The following is an 18,676-nucleotide window of genomic DNA, read 5'->3' on the forward strand; positions in this document are numbered from 1 at the left end:
AAATTACAGTAGCTATAGAAGTTAAGAAAGCGAGATGGAAGACTTAACTATTGTAGCAAAACATAGTTTGGAGTTCTTTAGATCACTCAAAATCGGGCGATAATGAAGAAATTAAGGAAAACATAATAAGGAGCACCCTTGTCAGGATAGCTCCTAGTCTCGTTTCCCCCTTTCCCAAGTTCCTTGTTTTGTTACTTTTCTCTATCTCCTCCCATTGTAACTGTCATGTTGAACCTTTATTTCTGTATTCTCTCCTACTGTTGGTGTTGTTATAGTCTACTCACATTTTCCACATCTAGTGGATTACTATTGTTTTTTCCTATTTGGTTGTTATATTTTATATATGTTTTATGAATGAAGGTGGTTTATCCATTTTTGAAAAACTCCAATCCTAATGCCAACCTCAATCGTCATGTTAGTCCAAACATCGACATTAACCTCAATTTGTTTTCTCTCTAATTCAAACACCATCAAAATTATAATAAACCATAGTAATAGTTGGTTTTTGACCTATCTTTTATAATAACTAGGATATAATGGTATTTATAATAAAAATTTGAGAGATGTTTGAAGAGAAAATTAGCTATCAATTTTTGTAAGGTTATAACCATTATTATGATCAAACTTTACTTTTTTTTGGGGGTACTTTTTCTTGGGGTTTGGTGGGGGGGGTCAACATATCTTACCAACATTTAAGATCGCCATCCTCCATTTGAGCAAGGGACACCCAATGCAGGGTGAGTTGCCAGTTCTTGCTCCTAGCCACAAGGGGATAAGCACATACGCTCAAGCCGGACTGTAGTTGCATTTGTGAGCTCACCACTTATCTAGCCGGTCAATATGAACTTGCCACTCTTCAAGCCTACCAACACTTGTCGTAGTGAACAAAATTAGAGATAATTTAGTAATTTCATATAAAATTGGATTTAAAAATAAATAATTTGAAAAATAAAGAGTTTTCATGAATAAAAAGTTGGAGCGGTGACCAGTTGAAGGAACATGCTCATACTCTACATTCAGAATCATAAAAGACATTTATGTCAAGTATGTTTAGTTGATGTTAAAAGTTAATCCAAAATAGAAAGTAAACAATCCTCTTCCAAGGTCTTCAAAGAAAATAAAGATCAACAAAAGTGATGCCTACACTTCTTCATCTAAAACAGATACAAGTTTCAATATAGATGTCAACAAGGTTGAACTTTGTCCCATCAGTCAGAAAATGGCAAAAGCAAAGGCAAAGAAAGAGAAAGAGGAAATCAAGTGTCACTTGTAAAAATGTGAATTTAGAAATGGAAAAAAGATGAACTAAATTATGAGAATGGAGAAAAAAAATAGTGTGAAGTCTACTATTTAAAGAAATCTTTTGAAATGGTTGTCGATCATCAAATTCTAAAGATGAATACTAGCCATATGAATGCTAACCAATTTGAAAACTATTGTGATAAAATCAAAATATAATATTTAATATTTGTCTCCTGAATTTTTAATGTATTGTAATTTTATTATTTTTGTAATTTTTAATTAATGAGTTTTATTATTTATAAAATATGTTAATAATATATTTTTTAAAATATGGAATTTTTTAACATATTAATTTACCATTTTTATTAAATAATAAAATATTTTTGTAAAATAAATATGTCTATAATAAAATATATATTAGGAATAATTGAAATAGTAAATAATATATATAATGGGCGTCAAGCACGTACACTTGGATGATATAAGTATGAGAAATGCTATTTTTTTAAAGTGCCCTAAAAAGATCTCAAGTTATTTTTAAAAAAATCATCTATTAAAAATCCTTAGATATGATAGACGGTCAAGATTGATGGATCTGCACGCTGACGTTAAACTATAACGGAACCGGGCTGGCACGTTGTTGGACGGTCAAGATTGTTGGCCGGCCCATGACCAACCAAAACTCAATCTTATATTAAAATAAAGATATTTAAATAATAAATAAATATTGGATCAATTTTTTTTTACCAAGATCAGTGATTAAGCGGTTAAAAAAAAGACAAGACCTGTAAATTTTAGGTAGCAAATGATAATGGGATTCTCTCATAAATATATCTTTAAATATTTTTTTTTAAGTCTTACTATTATAAAATTTTTATGATTTTTTATTTAATTTTTTCTATTTTGATCACTTATTTTAAAAAATTATAATTTAGTTTCATACTTTCAATTTTTATTATGATTTTATTATCTGAGCATACATTTTTAACAATATATATCAGGTCATATGCCAGTTTTGAGTAAAGATATGCCATATAATATATGGCATATGATCATCATTAATAGTATATAGTCGGATGAACAAATTATAATAAAAATTAAAAATAGAGAACTAAATTGTAAAAGTAACTAAAATAGGAAGGCCCGGGGGAACAAGGGATCTCACGGGGGCGACATGAGTCTGCTCCGTGATTTGTGGGGCGACACTGGTGGCGGTCGCGACGCTGGCGGAGGCGGCGGAGGTAACGGCGGCAGTCAGGCAGAGGGTGCGCTTCATCCTCGTCCTAAAAAAGAACTGACGAACTTCAAAGAAAAAGGTATGACTTTTGCGCAGGTGGTTAGCTCCTCATCATCGGAAGAGGGTTCCTCGTTTGCGAAGATCAAGGGTAGGGGTTCGGGGGGTGCTTCGTCCGGCCAGAGTGGTGCGGCGATGAAGTTGGCGGGGTCCAAGCGTGCTCGATCTCCGGCTGAGAAGACATGTGGACGGTGCTTCAGAATGTCGCATAAAACCTCTGAATGTCGACACCAAGTTGTATGTCTCCGGTGCTCTGGGGTGGGTCATGTGGCTGCGAGGTGCTCGGTGGTGCTGAGGAGAAGCCCACAGAGGAAGCGTCTCCATGTTCGTTCCAAGATTATGGAGGCCAATGCGCATACCAAAAGTGGGGTTGGTCCAGAAGTTATCCCAGACATGATAGCGGACGGCTCCAACGCTCTAATGCTGCAGCGACCGCGCCTTGTTGCGCTATCTCTGGCGCTCTCCCCGGAGATTAATGTGACTCGGGATGAGTTAGCTAAGATGGCCGTTCTCACGGTGGTGTCAGGCTATGTCAACGAGAACAGTGTGTTGGAAGTGGCTCCTTCTTTCATTAATAGGCAGTTAGCTGGCCCGATCACGCCGTTGAACGAGGACGCGTTTCTTGTGCCGTTGGCGAGCCGGGATGAGGTCAAGGAAGTCTGCAAATTGGGGACGTTCTCGGTTGCGACTAAGGACGGTCCCTGCACCTTGCGTTTGACCCCGTGGACGGCGGAGTTGGGAGCCGATGGGCGGGCATCAGGGGAAGGACTTTGGGTATTGGTTTGGAACCTTCCACTCCACGCGTGGAGTTGGAATGTCATTGCCGAAGTCATGAGACCTGTGGGGGAGTTAGTTGCCCTCTCTCATGCGTCGACATCGCACAAGCGCTTTTTCTCGGTGCTAGTTCGTCGACGTCTCGGGGTTAGCTTGCCAATGGAGATGGACCTTAGCCTGGGAATGCGGAAGTACTCTGTTATCTTCACGGCGGAGCGAGAGACTCTTCCTTTGTTCAGGAGAGATCTAGGTCGTTACGTCCTCTCTGAGAGTGCCGGGGAGACCGTCCGGAGAGGTTGGCATGGGACTGTGGGTGGAGATAAAGGTAATAAGGCGTTGGTGGTTCGGGACCGAGGAGATAAGAAGAAGGTGACGGTAGAGCAATGCTCCCGACCTAACGATGATATCTCTTGCCAGGAGGGGGTGTGTAAGGACTCTGTGATCAAAGCCGTGGGAGAGGGGATCATTGCCTGTGATGCCAAGGATGCGATGGATGACGGCGTTGGGCATTCGATGACAGCGTCGGTGTCGGTAGAGCCTTGCTCCCTCGCCGATGGGGTGGTGATTGGGCAGCGATTGCCGATGTCATCTGGGAGGACCGCTGGTCCGGCGGTGTCTTAGCGGGTGACCGATGGGTACTGTGGGTCACGGATCGTGGCTCAGTCATCCGGAGAGGGGAGGTCGGCGAAGCGTGATGACGAGAGGGTGCGGGTCTCGAGGCACCAACGTGTCGAATGTTGGAAGGTTCGCAAGTCGACTGGTTTGAATTCTGGGGGAAACGCGGTTGAGATGGGGGGACGTTCTGAGGATACGAGGTTTGAAGGAGTTAAGATTCTTCCGCTGGGCCACGTGGCGGCTCCTCCGGTGGGCCAAGTGGCTGTCATGCACACGAATGTCCAGACGGACGAATGTTTTAAGGGGTGTGTTGGCGCGTTAAAGGACCCGGTGGATTTGGATGATAATATTCTTCGTGCGTTGGGCCATGAGAGAAATCATATTGATGAAGTGGGCCTATTTGTTGATCCTCTTCTTCTTGTTGAGGTGGGCTCAAGTTCGGGCCCGACAATTGTTATTCCAGCACTGGGTGCTGATGGGCTAAGCTTTGAGGGTGGGCCGTTGATAGAAGCTGCTGGGCCTTCTGCTGGGCCGATACCTAATAGGAATGAAAGGTCAATGGTCTCTAACGCCCCCAGGAAGGTAATTAGTGCTAGCATTGGGCCACCATGCTTTGTGCCGCCCCCGGGGTTTTGCTGGAAGATTCTAGAGGGAGTTTGGGCAATGGTACCAGGTGTGTCAATTACTGAGGTTTCAGCTACAGATCTTGAACAGCATGACTTGGGTGGTACTGGGTCTCAGTCCATGGTGAAGGAATCTCCTTCTAAGAGTGCAGAGTCTGAGGACTCTGTGTCGGTCTTTGAACGTGAGCTCAGAGTTCTTCTTCCGGATTTGCCGTGTGCTGCTGAGGATGCTACCGCTGATCAGCGAATTGGCACCCGTCGAAGTGAAAGACCAAAGAAGCCTTCTTCTAGGTTTACTGAAGATGCTGGATTTGTTGCTGAGCCACCAAAGTCAACTAAAAAGAAAATAACACCTCGTGGGGACACCGTGGAAGGTACCTCTAATCCCCTTCTTCTGTCCGATTGGTCTAATGCTCAAATTGCCAAATATTGTGAAGCATGTGGCATTGTATTTACTGATTCTGTTTCTGATTGCATTGCGCATATTCGTATGTTAGAACAGTTACGTGTTGCCTCAGTTCAGAGGCCGGCGGTGTCCTCTCTTGAGGGCCGCGATTCCTAATAGTTCTTAATGAATATTATTTCCTGGAATGTTAGAGGCCTAGGGAGACCGGCTAAAAGGTTTCTAGTTAGGGATTTTTTGGAACTCCATTTCGCGGATGTTTGTTGTCTTCAAGAATCTAAACTTGAGGAGATTTCTCAATCTAAGTGGCGGGAGGTTGGGGGACGTAATCTTGATCAATTTGCGTTTGCCCCAGCGCGAGGTTCGGCGGGTGGTATTATTATTGGTTGGAACAGTGGTCTTTTATGCGGAGTTGTGGTCAAGGTGGGGGCTTTTAGTTTAACGGTGGAATTTTGCTCTAGGTCCGATAATTTTAAATGGTGTTGCACTGCGGTATACGGCCCTAATGTGAGAGCTCTTAAGAAGAATTTCTGGGATGAACTTAGAGATTGTTGCATTGATCCTGAGCTGCCGAGGGTTGTTTGTGGGGACTTTAATGCGATTTTTGCATTGGAGGACAAACCTTCTGGTGTTCCGAATCTCGATGATATTAGTTGTGCTAATGCTTTTATGTTTGATCTAGTTTTGTTAGAACCCCCGGCTTCCGGGAGGAAATTTACTTGGACTAATGGGCAGGCGGACCCTTTGTGGGTGAAGCTGGACCGTTTTTTGGTAAATTATGCCTGGGTTTCCCGCTTCCCGAAATTGGTACAGAAAAGCCTCCCAAGATTGGGATCGGATCACGTCCCAATTAGATTGGAAGTCGGCTTTCATTGCTTCAGGCCGAGGCCATTTCGATTTGAATTGGCTTGGACAACGGCGGAGGGTTTTCAGGATTTGGTGGTGCAATGGTGGGGCGCTACTGCACCGATGGGTTGTGGTGCTTTTATCTTCTCTAAGAAATTGATGTATTTGAGAAACCATCTACGCGAATGGGCGAGGTCCAGTTTTGGATCGATTAAACTAAAGAAGCGTGCGCTGTTAGAGGAAGTCGAGAAGTTGGATATTATCAAAGAGAGTCGTCGACTCACTCTAACAGAGCTACAGCAAGAGCAACTGACCTTAGAGAATTTAAGGGGAATTCGTAAGCAAGAAGAGATTTATTGGAGACAGAGGTCTAGACTGCAGTGGCTGAAGGAGGGGGATGATAATACGAAATTTTTTCACGCGGTGGCTAACGGTCGGAAAAACCGGAATCTCATTCATGGCATCCGTCAGGGACCCACGCTGGTGGAGGAGATTAGTGAAATTGGGAGAATTTTCACAGAGCATTTTAATACGCAGTTTGGACAGAAACGGGATAAGAGAATCAGGGTCGATCTTGCGAGACTTACGGTATCCAGGAATAAGGTCGATTTATCGCACCTCGAGCAACCTTTTACAATGGAGGAAATTAAGTGTGCGGTGTTCGACTTAGGAAGTAATAAGGCCCCCGGGCCTGACGGCTTCCCGATCCTCTTCTTTAAACAGTTCTGGGCCACGATAAAGTTTGATCTCCTGAAACTGTGTGAGGACTTTTATTCTGGGCACACCAATTTGGAGAGAATTAATTGGGCTAGTATTGCGTTAATTCCAAAGGTTGTCACTCTGGAGACTACAGCGGATTACCGTCCAATTAGCCTTATTAATTCCTCAATGAAGATCTTGTCTAAAATTCTGGCGAACCGTTTGAGCAAGGTGTTGTCCTCCTTGGTAGAGGCAGAGCAATCGGCGTTTATGAAAGGGAGATGTATATTGGATAATATTGCCACGGCTGAAGAGCTTCTTTTTAGCATTCATAAACGCAGGTTACCTGGGCATATTTTAAAAGTGGATTTTGCAAAAGCCTTTGATATGGTCGATTGGGACTTTTTGGTTGATCTGTTGGAGGCTAGGGGCTTTGGCAGTAGATGGGTGGGCTGGATTATGAGTATCTTATCCTCCTCTAAGGCTAATCTTTTGATTAATGGATCCCCTCATGGGTACATCAGGTATCATAGGGGTCTTCGTCAGGGTGACCCTTTATCTCCCCTGTTGTTTGTGCTTGTCACTGATGTACTCAGCTCAATGTTTACTCATGCCCTTAGCTCCAAGATTCTGGTGGGTGTTCCTCTGGGTGAGTTTGGAAGTAAGTGTAATCTTCATTACGCTGATGATCTTCTAATTATGACCACGAGAGGGCTTGAGGATCTCAGGATTATTAAACTCATACTGTTTTTATTTGAAAGTATGTCTGGTTTGGCGACTAATTTTGCTAAAACCTACCTGTTTTCGAGCAAGTTGGGAGAACTACCGCAGGAGGAAGCCGCTGCTACACTTAACTGTATAACTGGGTCTCTTCCAGTCACTTATCTTGGTGTTTCGATTGCGGGAAGACGACCTCGCAGACAGGATTGGGAGGAGCTGATTCAAAAAGTGAGGAAGAGGCTCTACTCTTGGAAGGTTAAGCATCTTTCCTTGGGAGGTCGACTTACGTTGGTTAACTCTGTTTTGTCTGCACTTCCGACATATTGGATGTCTATCTTTAGACTTCCGGGGTGGGTTGTTAAAAAGCTGGATTATCTCCGAAGAGAGTTCTTGTGGTCGGGGCCGGATATTGATCACCCTAAGTGTCGACTGGTTGGGTGGAGGAACTTATGCCGGCCACGTGATCAGGGAGGATGGGGGATTCTGGATCTTCGCACTTTTAACTTGGCGTTACTAGAGAAATGGTGGTGGAAGTTTGTTATGGACCCTAGTTGGTGTGGCGCGGATGTTGTGCAGTTCAACTATGGGCTTCTCAACTGGCATCTCTACCCCAGGTTGACGGGTAGAATTTCTTTCTTTTGGAAAGGTGTTCTTGACAGTCTACCAGCGTTTAGAGGGTGCATTGGGCACATCATCAATTCTGGTGAGACTACTCTGTTTTGGAAGGATCGATGGGTTAATGGCATTGCCCCTATGAATTTGTGGCCGGAGGAATTTCGTCGTAGTTATCTTCCGAACGGTACGGTTCATGAGCTGTCCTCCCTCCTTGAAGATCCACCTTTTTCTGCAAATGCTTGTGTCACTCAGGTCTTTGATTGTTTAAAGGCGAATAGGGGGGCTAGGTGTGATAAGAAAAGCTGGTTGCTCACGGGTAACGGGCTTTTCTCGGTGAAATCCTTCTATAATTTTCTCAGTAACGGTAGTATCGTTTGTCCAGTTGCGAGGTTTTTTTGGCGCAAGACTTGCCCTCAGAAGATCATTCTCCATAACTGGCTTGTGTGGAAGAATAGGGTCCTCACGTTGGAGAATTTGGAGAGGAGGAAATGTAACAAACTGCCTACTGCTACGTGTGTTTTGTGCCATTCGGCGATTGAAACAGCGGATCATCTTTTCCTCCAATGCTCTTATTCTAGAAGGATTTGGGATTTCTTTGTTAATTTGGTCAATCTGCCGGAGCCACCTCTCTCGGTGAGCGATCTCTGGATCGCGTGGAGGTGGTCGGTGTTGCCGTCTTCCAGGACTTTTGTGGATTTATTTGTGAAAGCTATTGTGTGGACAATTTGGCTTGCTAGAAATGATATTATTTTTAATGCCAATGTCGTGCATGTGCATATTCTCATTATTAAAATTGATCATTTATTATTGTCCTGGTACGATAACTGAGGGTGACAAGGGGAAGCTTGATGAGGCCATGGGGAGTGTTCGGAGGAGTCTGGAGTTCGCTGTCCCCCGTGCTGAGGTGGAGCATTGTTCTGCGACAGATCTTGAGTTTATTTTGGCCGAGGAGGCGCCGGGACAGCAAACGGAGTAATCCACTTTCTGGGTTGTTAGGTGGGGAGGAGGCCCCTTTTCTCCTTCTTTTTTAATCTCGCATATTCGCCGTTGTTCCTGTTAGTTTGTGTGTTTTGTGTTGTTGGCACCACTGCTAGTGGTTGGGTGTCCTTTCCCTACTCGTGGGGGAGACTGTGTTTTGTTTGTACTTTCTTTTTATTTTTATCGATGGTTTATCCACCTTTTCAAAAAAACTAAAATAGAAAAAGTTAGGGGAGGATAATTTAGATTATTTAGTCAATTTTTATCGGTGATTCAGTGATGATTAATACTAGACCAAATTAGAAAAATCTCGAATTCCGCGTTCGACGTTTCTAATATAAACCGCAGATAAGCTCCTTCTTCGACTCGCTGCATTCTTTGTTGTTTGGTTTCGTCTTGCTCTCGTCGACGATCATGGTAACCTCTGATTCTAATGTTTTGATCTGTTTTCCTAATTTTTTTTTTGTTGATCTTTGATTTATTGTTTTTTTAATTTCATGGTTGTAAATCACTGGATCTTCCCCCTTTTTTTAAATGTTTTGATGTGTTTTGCTTGATCTATTAGGGCTTAAACTGTTAAGGTTTGGTTGGAATTGGATCTGTAGGCTTTGATTTGATGGGGTTGTGATTTGAAGGGAAATCTCTTCCAATTTTATGCAATTGTGTTCTTTGGATGCCTAGATTTGGAGGGAATTTGGGTTATTTGTGATTAATCGATGGTTTTCATGCTTGTTGATTTCTGAGGATTCAGATCGACATTGAAAATGCGCAGATCTCAAAATAATTCATGAAATAATTGATGCTTTTTTGTACTTTTTGATCTCTGGGAATTTAGAAAGACAATGACGATGCAAAGATCCCAAAATAATTCATGAAATAATTGATGGTTTTCGTCCTTGTTGATTTCTGGGAATTCAGATCGACATTGAAGATGAAAAAAAAATCTCAAAATAGTTCTTGAAATAACTTCTTGTTTATGCTTTGGCGAATACCAGCAACTACGCTTGTATGGTGTTGGTCAGTATAGGATTCTTTGTAGTTGTTTTGGGTTGATATACTGATTTTAGTACTTGATGTGCTGCACTCATATTTTGTGATCATATTTCACCTGGCTGTTTATGTTGAATTGTGAAATAAAAGAAAGAAAATTGAGTCTTTTTAGTGTGCTATTAACATGTTGCACTTTTGCCAACGACCTTTGGGTCTATTGGTACACGGGTCGCCGATAAAGCTCTCACCGAGTGGTGAGAGTTCGATTTTCGGCTGAGGGCACATTTCTGGGAGTTGTGAATAGTGGTTGTCGCCCACATGAGCGCGGCTTCATCCCCATTTATTCCACCGAGGCTTGTGCACATCTCTGGGTCTTTAGTGGGTTCGCCCCGTTCCTCTTTCCCAAAAAAAAAAAAACATGTTTCACTTTAATAATTACCAACTCTTTCTGTGGTTAAACTCATAGTTCTTGAACCGACAATAGCGCTATTAACTACACACATATATTTGCCAAATGTTTGTGTAATTATATTGAGTTTAAAATGTTGACTTAAACCTCACATCGGTAAACCCCAGCCATTTTTAGTAAGCCTACCTGGGTTGTAGGGGATCAATTTATCCGGAAGTTAGGCTATCAGTCAGTCAGTTCCCACCAGTTGTGCTCGTAGTCCTTGAAATGATAATGATGACAACCATTGGAAGCAATTTATGCTAGCTCACTCTACATAATCAAGTTATCATCTTTACATATTGAACTTTATGGTTGCATTTTACTTGGGTGCTTTAGGGCAAGTGCCCAGGATGTCTCAAGTGTGTTTTCTGTGATATTTTCCACAAAATTTTCAAAGAAAAAACTATAATGGTGAAAGTTACAAGAATGTGTGTCATCAATAGAAAAAACTTTTCTTGGTTCTTTATGAATATCTCAAGTATTTGGTATTGTGTTACTCTTTTATTAATTTACTTATTTATTTTTGGTTGAACTGAATTAGCAATGGTTATAATGGTGATTTTTCTTGTTCATCAGACGACCTCAAGGCGGATTGCAGACAAAAAAATAGCAGCTTTTCAGAAGAATATCATAAAGAGGGGTTCTGTTCCTGAGACGAGGGCAAAGAAGGGATCTGACTATCCTGTTGGACCAGTTATGCTTGGCTTCTTCATCTTTGTGGTCATCGGATCCTGTAAGTTCGTCGATCTACTTTGTTGATTGTGTTATTGGATTTTTCACACCACAACTCTTGTTAGTGAACTAAATTAGGTGAAAAATAAACTATCTAGGTTAATAGATCTACTGTTTTTTTTTCTTTAATAGTCAAGGATAATTTTACCTATAACTTGCTATAATAAACACTGCAGACTATTAAGACAACATTAATTTTACCTATAAGTTGGTCTCAATAAACAAACAGGGCAGAGGATAGTAATATAGATGAAAAGAATTAATTCTACTTGGGCATGATATGATATTTTGAACTTCTTGTTCAGCATACGTTTACCCTGATTTCGTTTTTCTTGTTGGCAGCCATCTTTCAGTTTATCCGAATGGCCACGGGTGGCGGGGCAGCTTGAAGATAGTAAATGGTATTTTATATTAAGAGCAAAAAGTATTATTGAAAATGCCTAGCTTTGTCAAACTGTTACATTTACATTTTCTTTTAGTTCTGTCTCATGATCCCATAATGTAGAACATCATCAGTTTCCATCAATGACATTATGAAATTTATATTTTAGATGTTTGGGTTATTTAGTTCCATTATGTTTTTTCTTTCTTTTGTCAGTTTATATGGTCTTAGTTCAATAAAATGGGAGCTTAACTGGAAATAAATTAAAGACAATAGAAAAAAAGTATACGATCAATTCAAGCAATTAACATCAAGAAATGGAATGCCAATATTTCCTATGCAGAGTCATCTTCCTTTAAATCTGATTTGACGAAGTCCAGTACAAGTTTGGCCAACTGATCTTGGTGTGTCATGTATTTATGATCAGCCCCCTCTATAATATGAAGCTTGTGGATAAAAATGTGATTTGCAAACTCATAAGCATCTTCGGATGGTACAATATCATCATCTGAACCATGAACTGTCATAACCCTGCACTTTTGATCAATTGAAAGGCATGCAGTAAGCAAATCAGTAGTTAAACGATCGACAAGGCTTTCTTCGGTCACCTTATAAAGGAAAGCTCCAAACTTGTCCTTAACATCGATGAATCCATTTTCTTTGATTCTTCTCATGTAATCTTTCCCCAATCGATCTTCGATTCCTCTCTTCAGATTAAACCTGCCGGAGATGTTAACAACCCGAGGAATGTCGTTATAAACAGAAGCATATAACAGGACTACATTCCCCCCTTTGCTATGACCAGCAATAGCACACACTTTCCGGTTCTGTTTCTGAAAATATAGTATCACTGCACGCAAATCTTCAACCTCTCTTCGATAGTTACCGTACTGAAATGAGCCTTCACTTTCGCCATTTCCAGCAAAATCAAAGCGGTAGACACTGAATCTTTCTTCTACCAATGCCTTAGCAAGGTTCACTATGGTCTTGCTCTCCTTTGAGGATCTAAATCCATGGCACAGAATGACAAGATCATCCGAACCAGCTTCATGTAAAATTCCCATAAGAATCTCCCCAACATTGTTCTTTATTGATATCCTCTGTTGTGAAGTACCGTCGGTGTATGAGTTCAATTGAGTGTCACTTCTCCCAATTGAATCACTAGAACAACCTCCAAAGGTCATCTGCAGAAGGAGGAACAAAAGAAGCCAGCTAAATCAATATCCTATAAAGTATTAAGCTAGTCAGATGTATACTTACACAAGACGTCCAAAAAAATTCTAAAGAACAGAAGGAACTTATAGGATTAGAGTTGCAGGAGATTACACAGACTACCATTCAACGAAACAATATGGACATAGATGCATAGCCAAAATTGAGTGAAAGAAGACACCTAATTGTTTTGTTTCTTTTTTTTTTTGGCTTAACAAGGAAAAGAGATTTTAAGAAAAAAATCAAACCAGAACAGAGCTTTGAGGTAAAAGCACCAACTTTTAGCTAAGAGCATAATCCTAAATACATGTTATGCACACAAGGGTGTGATCCACATCTCAAAAAACCAGTCCAATGGTAAGAATTAGCCTCACCTTTATATGCACATAAATACTCTCAATTAAGCGATGTGAGACTAAATTAACCGATGTGAGATTTAAGGGTCTGTTACCCAACACCCCTGATCAAAGCCTTCCCTCGTTAGTCCCCAGCATGCAACCCGATCAGTTCAATAGTGAGGGTTAGCCCCAGCCCCAGACTTATGTGCATATAGCCACCCTCAATTAGTCAATGTAGGACTAAAGAGTACATAACACCCGATCGAAGCCTAACACCCTTGTTAGGCCCCAGTGCGCAGCCAATTAACCTACTTGAGCAGCCCGCCAGACCGAATTTTACGCACACCAACCAATATCAATAAAAGCACCATAGTTGTGCATATAAGGATAGGATCCACATCCCAAAAGACCAATCCAATAGTGTGGGGTTAGCTCCACCTTTATGTGCATATGGTCACCCTCTCAATTAGTCGATGTGGGACTAAAAGGTACTTAGCCTTTGTCAGGCCCTAATGCGCAGCCTGCCAGACCTGCTCGGGTCGCACACTGACCAATCTCAATAAAAACACCATAGTAGTGCATACAAGAATGGGATCCACATCTCCTAGGGACCGATTCAATAGTGAGGGGTTAGCCCCACCCTTAAATTCACATGACCACCCTCTCAAATAGTCGACGTGTGGGTCTATTACACAAAACATCAAATCTTAAATATATGGACTGTGAATCATGGATCTATAAGCATGAAATTCATAGCCATACAAGAAATACACATCATAATAGATCATCAACCATCAATCTTGTAGCTAAATTCTACATACAATTTGGGTTAAAAAAAAAAATTTCTTCTTTTTTTTTTTTGTTGAAATTTTGATAAACTAGTATTGAATTTCAGAATATGTGAATAATGAGACAATTAGAAGAAGAAGAAGAAGATTAGGATATAAATACCTTCTCGGAATCATTCATGATGGATGATAACAATGAAGACTCCGATCCTCCGATCTTTTCCACAAGAGCGATAGAAATCAAACAAAATCCGCAGAAGTCACAGAAAAATCATGGAAAAAAAGAAAGAAGAAGTCGTAATGAATCACCAAACCTCGCCGGAAGAGATAGGTTTCGGGAGATCCAGAGAAGATGACGAGTCGGCGTGGATTCTCGGGAGAGATTTGGGGGTTTGGAGCTGGAATGAGAGCAAAGGTCTAATGGAGAGATGGATGAAAGGGGGATCGCAGAGACGAAGGGTAGCAGAGAGGAATGAAGGAGAAGCCATGGGAAAAGAAAAGGTTTGGACCTTTTTCATACATACCCTTATAAATTATTATAATTATATAGGTACCATTTTACATTTTCCTTTTTACTGTTTTCTTTTCAGGTATATTCCTCAAAATACTTGTAATTTTCTTTGATGAAAAATCCAATTAACAAGCGTTAAAATCCTGTCATGTAAATTTTTTAAAAAATCCTTACTTAGTAAGGATAAGTAGTACTCATAATTGGATAGATAATTAGATCTTATTTAAGAGTATGCAAGTGAAGATAGTTAAATATGCAATTTTATCAATATAAGACATCAGAAAGTTATCTAAGAAAAAAAAACAAATTAAACGGAAGAAGAGCAGCATCAATCTGTGACAAATTTCTTCATGTTTTCTCCAACAAGACCATGAGAATCTCTCAAGAACCTAATTCAAAAGAAAAGAACAAACACATTGTCCTAAAATTTCTTCAGTAATGAGACACATTTGCTTGTTAATTTGATACTCACTCTAGTTCTTGTTCCTGTTTGAGAAATCATAAACAGCCTTCACAATGGCACCATGTTTCATAGATTTCAATGGTCCCATATACCTGAAATTAAATTCATGATCATATCTATGTCAAAGAATAAATCAAATTCATCATTGAATAGATGATGAAAATAAAATGGTTACATAATTTCGGTGTATCGCAATCTCCATGCAGGAAAGCCTAAGTGACATCTAGCAGGTCCATAAACAAGAAGTAGATCAGGATGCAATCCTCCACAACCTAAGATCACAGCATAAAATTTACCAATTGTTTCGCAATTTATAACACCGTGTATATCGAAACAGAGTTCACCTGCCATCTTCAGAGCATTTAACAAGTCAGTATCAGTAAAAACAGGTTCTATTTTATGGGGTGCAAGTAAATTGCTTTTCAATTGTCTTGAACAGAGGAAATTAGCAGCTTTACTGATTATCTCTTTGTTATCGGAAAAGGATAGAAATTCTATTGTTATTTGATCTCCATGTAGAATCAAAGTCACAGTTCTTCGATCGGCATCCTGCATGTTATGATGATTTTAGTGAAAATAAATTGTTGTTCTCATCGCTTCGGCATCAAATTGTATAAGGTTTATAACTCACAAAGCAGGTAGTTTTTGCATTACAGAAAAGCTTTGAAGATGCCATGTACTTTTTCAGCACGCCTAGAACAGAAAATGTTAGCAGAATTCACATTTAGATTCATAAGATCATTTGAATGTATGAAAAATGGCATTCTAATTGAAACAATTAAGCATGAGTTTTGTCAACTATGATGATCAATTAAGGCAGTAACTAAATACTAATTATAACTGATGTCATATTTTTACCTTTGGTGTCATACAAGATTACATTCATTGCGCCAATCTTTGACAAAGAGTGCAAAAGCTTCTTGATTTTTCCGATATTCTTTGCATCTTCACTGTCAATGACGACAGCTAGACATCGAAGATTATGCAAGTCCAAGTTCTTATACTTATTTATCAACCCGTTTGAAATTGAATAACAAAAGATGGTGTGAGTGAGATCTTGCCCAATATGCACAACTCTGAGAAGGAGCCGAAGAGAGTACCAAAATACACCCATGCAAAACCTCCAAATGATTGAACTCCAGATGCTCTGCTTTGTAAATCAAACAAAACAAAAAAAAGGAATCAACATAGACAATGAAAATCAAATAACAATTCAAAACTCACCAGTAGACATGGAGCAAAAGTATTCAGGATACCATAACCTGAATCCATCTATTTATATATATATATATATATGCATCAGCAGTGAGAAAAAACAACTGAAAGTTGGATTTATAGAAGAAAGAGGAGAAGAAGCAGAGATTCATAGGGAATTAAGGCAAGTGGTTGAAGGAGCAATGGAGGCATGAATACATTAAACAAAGTATTTTGTTCTCTTCTTGCGTTCCATATTGTTTGGTCATGAAGATGGTATGTACTTGCCAGGCAATTATAAAAGGCAAGACAAAGACTTTCAAACAATCTCAAACTGGCAAAGTTATGAGAGAACTAATAAAAAAAAAAAAAAAAAATACAATTTTTCAAACTGGTTGAACACTCTTCTTCACTGGTTCTTCAACTACATCACCATGAACAAGCTCAGCTTCTGCCTTTCTCTCCAACCTCTTACCACCAAACAGCTCCCCCACCTCCTCCAAGCTCCTTCCCTTCGTCTCCGGCAAGAAAGTATAGAAAAACAGCCATCCTGCCGTCGCAACACCGGCGTAGAGATAGAAGCTCCCGGCAATGGTGATCGCTTTGTAAAGAGATATAAAGGTCATTGTGATAACTCCACTCATTATTCTATTTGTGGCTGTTCCCATGCTGGTTCCTTGAGCTCTCAGCCTTAAGGGAAAGATCTCCGAGCTATAAACCCAAGCGATGGGTCCAAGACCGATGGAGAAGAAGGCCACGAAACACAAAACCATGCTAACGCATAGCCCCACAGCCCATGGCAGCTTCTCAGTGTGATGGTCTATCACAAACAACCCGGTGGCGAGCATTGTGAGGGAAACAACCATTCCACCAGCACTAGTAAGCAACAATGGCCTCCGGCCAACTCGATCAAGAAGGAACGTTGCTACTAATATGAATATAGTTTTAGTAAAACCTATAGAGACGGTGGCAGCTAAGAGCTTAGTTCTTGACTGTGTTTGAAAGCCGGCTTTTTCGAACACCCGGGGTCCATAGAGCACGACGGAGTCGATACCAGAGGCTTGCTGGAAGAACTGCAGGCCAATGCCGGCGACGAGTATACGCCGGACAGAAGGCGTTGGAGATATCAAGAGTTCTTTCCAAACTCCCTCCCCACTACTCTTGCTTTTCGGCACCTCCACCACTTCCTCGGTGCAGCTCTCAGGTATTCCGGCTGCTTCTTTGATCTCGGCAAGCCGGAGCTTGGCTTCTTCCGGTGTGTCTGATGTTCTGCCTAGCACACGACCGGCTTCGCCTAAACGGCCTTGCATGACAAGCCACCGTGGAGATTCCGGCATGGCGAGCACGCCAACGCCGAGGAAAATGGGTGGTATTGCGCCTGTTAAGAACATCATTCTCCATGCAAGATGTTCAGGGAGATTAGCATAGGCGAAGTTGGAGATATAACCAAGGAGAATGCCAAAGTTGATGAAGACTTCAGGGAAGGAGGTTAGGAAACCACGAGCTGAAGTTGGTGAGACTTCAGCAGTGTAAACTGGAGCTATCATGAGACCATAACCAACACCGATGCCGGCGATGAAACGGCCGACCATGAGGAGGGCGTAGTTTGGAGCAAGACCCATGATTAGAGCTCCTGTGAAAAAGATGGCCGATGCTAATACTATAGTGTATCTCCGACCTATCCAGTCTGAAGTCCTGCCGGCGGCGAGTGAGCCGATGAGTGAGTAGATGTTGATGATCCCTGCTAGGATTTCTAGCTTTGTGTCATCTATCTTTAGATCATCTTTGATGAAGAGTGCAGCTCCACTGATCACTGCAACATCTGCAAGCATCAATCATAGAGAAATTAACTCAGTGAGTACAAGTGTGAGTGTTCCAAGATATAAATATATATAGTCATATAGATATAGATTCACCATAGCCTAAGATGATTGAGTTCATGGAAGCAAGAGCGGCACACAAAATGGCATATTTGTTTCTCTTTGGTTTCAGTGGCTTCGCCATGGGATGGAGCTAGCTTGGAGGATGATGGAAATGGAAGGGAGCGGGAAGCAGGGATAAATAGATGATGAAGTTGGTGGTTAATGATTGAGGGCTGGTGAGCAGGAAGGACACAGGCCACATGTCATGTTAGGTTGAATGAATATATCAAAATCTCTTCAATTCCAGGTTTTGATTTATTTTACATTATAATTATATGACTAATCTATGCCCTTGATCACTTCTCCTGAATTCAAGCTCCTTTCACCATTGGCTGTCATGTCTTTGTCCGAAGGTAATGCCTGTAACTTTCAACAGTAAATCGATCAATAGACCAGGCCTTGTTCATTAATTTTAGTAGATTTTTTCCCAACATGTAACATGGAACACGAAAGTCACTTAATTCAAATAGTTAGTTATATATATTTTTCTCTATGTGACAACAAAGCGCATTCTTGGTAAGTAAACATGATGATACTACTTTCCACCACCAAACTCTTCAACAAGTTTTTAGTTTTTGGTAAAACTAGTATTAATACATCAAATTGAATAACATAAAACATGTATTAAAAAAAAGAAAAGTTTGAGAAAACTAAAACACAGAGCAAGATTAGGAAGTCTAATGGTGGAGAAATCATCCGACCAACAAATGTGGTGGATCAAGCCAAACAAAGGAGATGGCCCCAAAAATGGATTTGCTGTGTGTTGGGAGGATCACATCCCTTGGTGTGGTCCTTATATGATAAAGAGAGAAGGACGATGTAGGGCTAATTGCAAATGGCTACGTTGCATCATTCCTGGAATCTTAGGCATCTTTTTTTCAAGT

The 18,676-nt window shown here is 40.9% G+C and overlaps 4 protein-coding genes across 6 annotated transcripts; 1 reads left to right on the forward strand and 3 right to left on the reverse strand.

Annotated features, from left to right (window-relative positions):
- The first annotated feature begins 9,068 nt into the window (after positions 1–9,068).
- LOC120250535 (stress-associated endoplasmic reticulum protein 2-like) lies at positions 9,069–11,532 on the forward strand. Its single transcript, XM_039259361.1, has 3 exons — positions 9,069–9,226; positions 10,827–10,983; positions 11,325–11,532. Exons 1-3 carry the CDS (start codon positions 9,224–9,226, stop codon positions 11,369–11,371), a joined length of 207 nt encoding a protein of 68 aa, XP_039115295.1. The 5' UTR covers positions 9,069–9,223; the 3' UTR covers positions 11,372–11,532.
- Positions 11,533–11,607: 75 nt separating this feature from the next.
- On the reverse strand, positions 11,608–14,271 carry LOC120250533. Its single transcript, XM_039259357.1, has 3 exons — positions 14,017–14,271; positions 13,866–13,919; positions 11,608–12,548 (listed from the first exon to the last, which is right to left on the reverse strand). Exons 1-3 carry the CDS (start codon positions 14,218–14,220, stop codon positions 11,700–11,702), a joined length of 1,107 nt encoding a protein of 368 aa, XP_039115291.1. The 5' UTR covers positions 14,221–14,271; the 3' UTR covers positions 11,608–11,699.
- A 190-nt stretch (positions 14,272–14,461) lies between these two features.
- LOC120250534 (dehydrodolichyl diphosphate synthase complex subunit NUS1-like) lies at positions 14,462–15,972 on the reverse strand. Of its 3 annotated transcripts, none has more exons than XM_039259359.1 (7): positions 15,901–15,972; positions 15,535–15,823; positions 15,308–15,369; positions 15,021–15,225; positions 14,852–14,948; positions 14,686–14,792; positions 14,462–14,602 (listed from the first exon to the last, which is right to left on the reverse strand). In XM_039259359.1, exons 1-6 carry the CDS (start codon positions 15,946–15,948, stop codon positions 14,687–14,689), a joined length of 807 nt encoding a protein of 268 aa, XP_039115293.1. In that variant the 5' UTR covers positions 15,949–15,972; the 3' UTR covers positions 14,462–14,602; position 14,686. The 3 variants fall into 3 exon arrangements, with proteins under 3 accessions (XP_039115293.1, XP_039115294.1, XP_039115292.1); XM_039259360.1 differs by having other exon boundaries at positions 14,686–14,768; positions 15,535–15,826; positions 15,901–15,966; XM_039259358.1 differs by having other exon boundaries at positions 15,535–15,826; positions 15,901–15,966.
- Positions 15,973–16,086: 114 nt separating this feature from the next.
- LOC120250532 (polyol transporter 5-like) lies at positions 16,087–17,977 on the reverse strand. The gene is made up of 2 exons (XM_039259356.1): positions 17,787–17,977; positions 16,087–17,692 (listed from the first exon to the last, which is right to left on the reverse strand). Exons 1-2 carry the CDS (start codon positions 17,872–17,874, stop codon positions 16,257–16,259), a joined length of 1,524 nt encoding a protein of 507 aa, XP_039115290.1. The 5' UTR covers positions 17,875–17,977; the 3' UTR covers positions 16,087–16,256.
- Positions 17,978–18,676: the final 699 nt, after the last annotated feature.

The sequence above is a fragment of the Dioscorea cayenensis genome, chromosome 19 (genome assembly GCF_009730915.1).
Source record: "Dioscorea cayenensis subsp. rotundata cultivar TDr96_F1 chromosome 19, TDr96_F1_v2_PseudoChromosome.rev07_lg8_w22 25.fasta, whole genome shotgun sequence".
Taxonomy (NCBI): domain Eukaryota; kingdom Viridiplantae; phylum Streptophyta; class Magnoliopsida; order Dioscoreales; family Dioscoreaceae; genus Dioscorea; species Dioscorea cayenensis.

Coding starts and splice junctions, on each gene's coding strand:
- LOC120250535 (XM_039259361.1), top strand. Junction 10,984..11,324: donor CTTTGTGGTCATCGGATCCT/GTAAGTTCGTCG, acceptor TCTTGTTGGCAG/CCATCTTTCAGTTTATCCGA.
- LOC120250533 (XM_039259357.1), bottom strand. CDS start 14,220: ATGAAAAAGGTCCAAACCTTTTCTTTTCCCATGGCTTCTCCTTCATTC. Junction 13,920..14,016: donor AACCTATCTCTTCCGGCGAG/GTTTGGTGATTC, acceptor CTTGTGGAAAAG/ATCGGAGGATCGGAGTCTTC. Junction 12,549..13,865: donor TCATGAATGATTCCGAGAAG/GTATTTATATCC, acceptor CTCCTTCTGCAG/ATGACCTTTGGAGGTTGTTC.
- LOC120250534 (XM_039259358.1), bottom strand. CDS start 15,948: ATGGATTCAGGTTATGGTATCCTGAATACTTTTGCTCCATGTCTACTG. Junction 14,949..15,020: donor AAATGCTCTGAAGATGGCAG/GTGAACTCTGTT, acceptor CTGTGATCTTAG/GTTGTGGAGGATTGCATCCT. Junction 14,793..14,851: donor TTGCGATACACCGAAATTAT/GTAACCATTTTA, acceptor TCTTTGACATAG/ATATGATCATGAATTTAATT.
- LOC120250532 (XM_039259356.1), bottom strand. CDS start 17,874: ATGGCGAAGCCACTGAAACCAAAGAGAAACAAATATGCCATTTTGTGT. Junction 17,693..17,786: donor CTCAATCATCTTAGGCTATG/GTGAATCTATAT, acceptor TGATGCTTGCAG/ATGTTGCAGTGATCAGTGGA.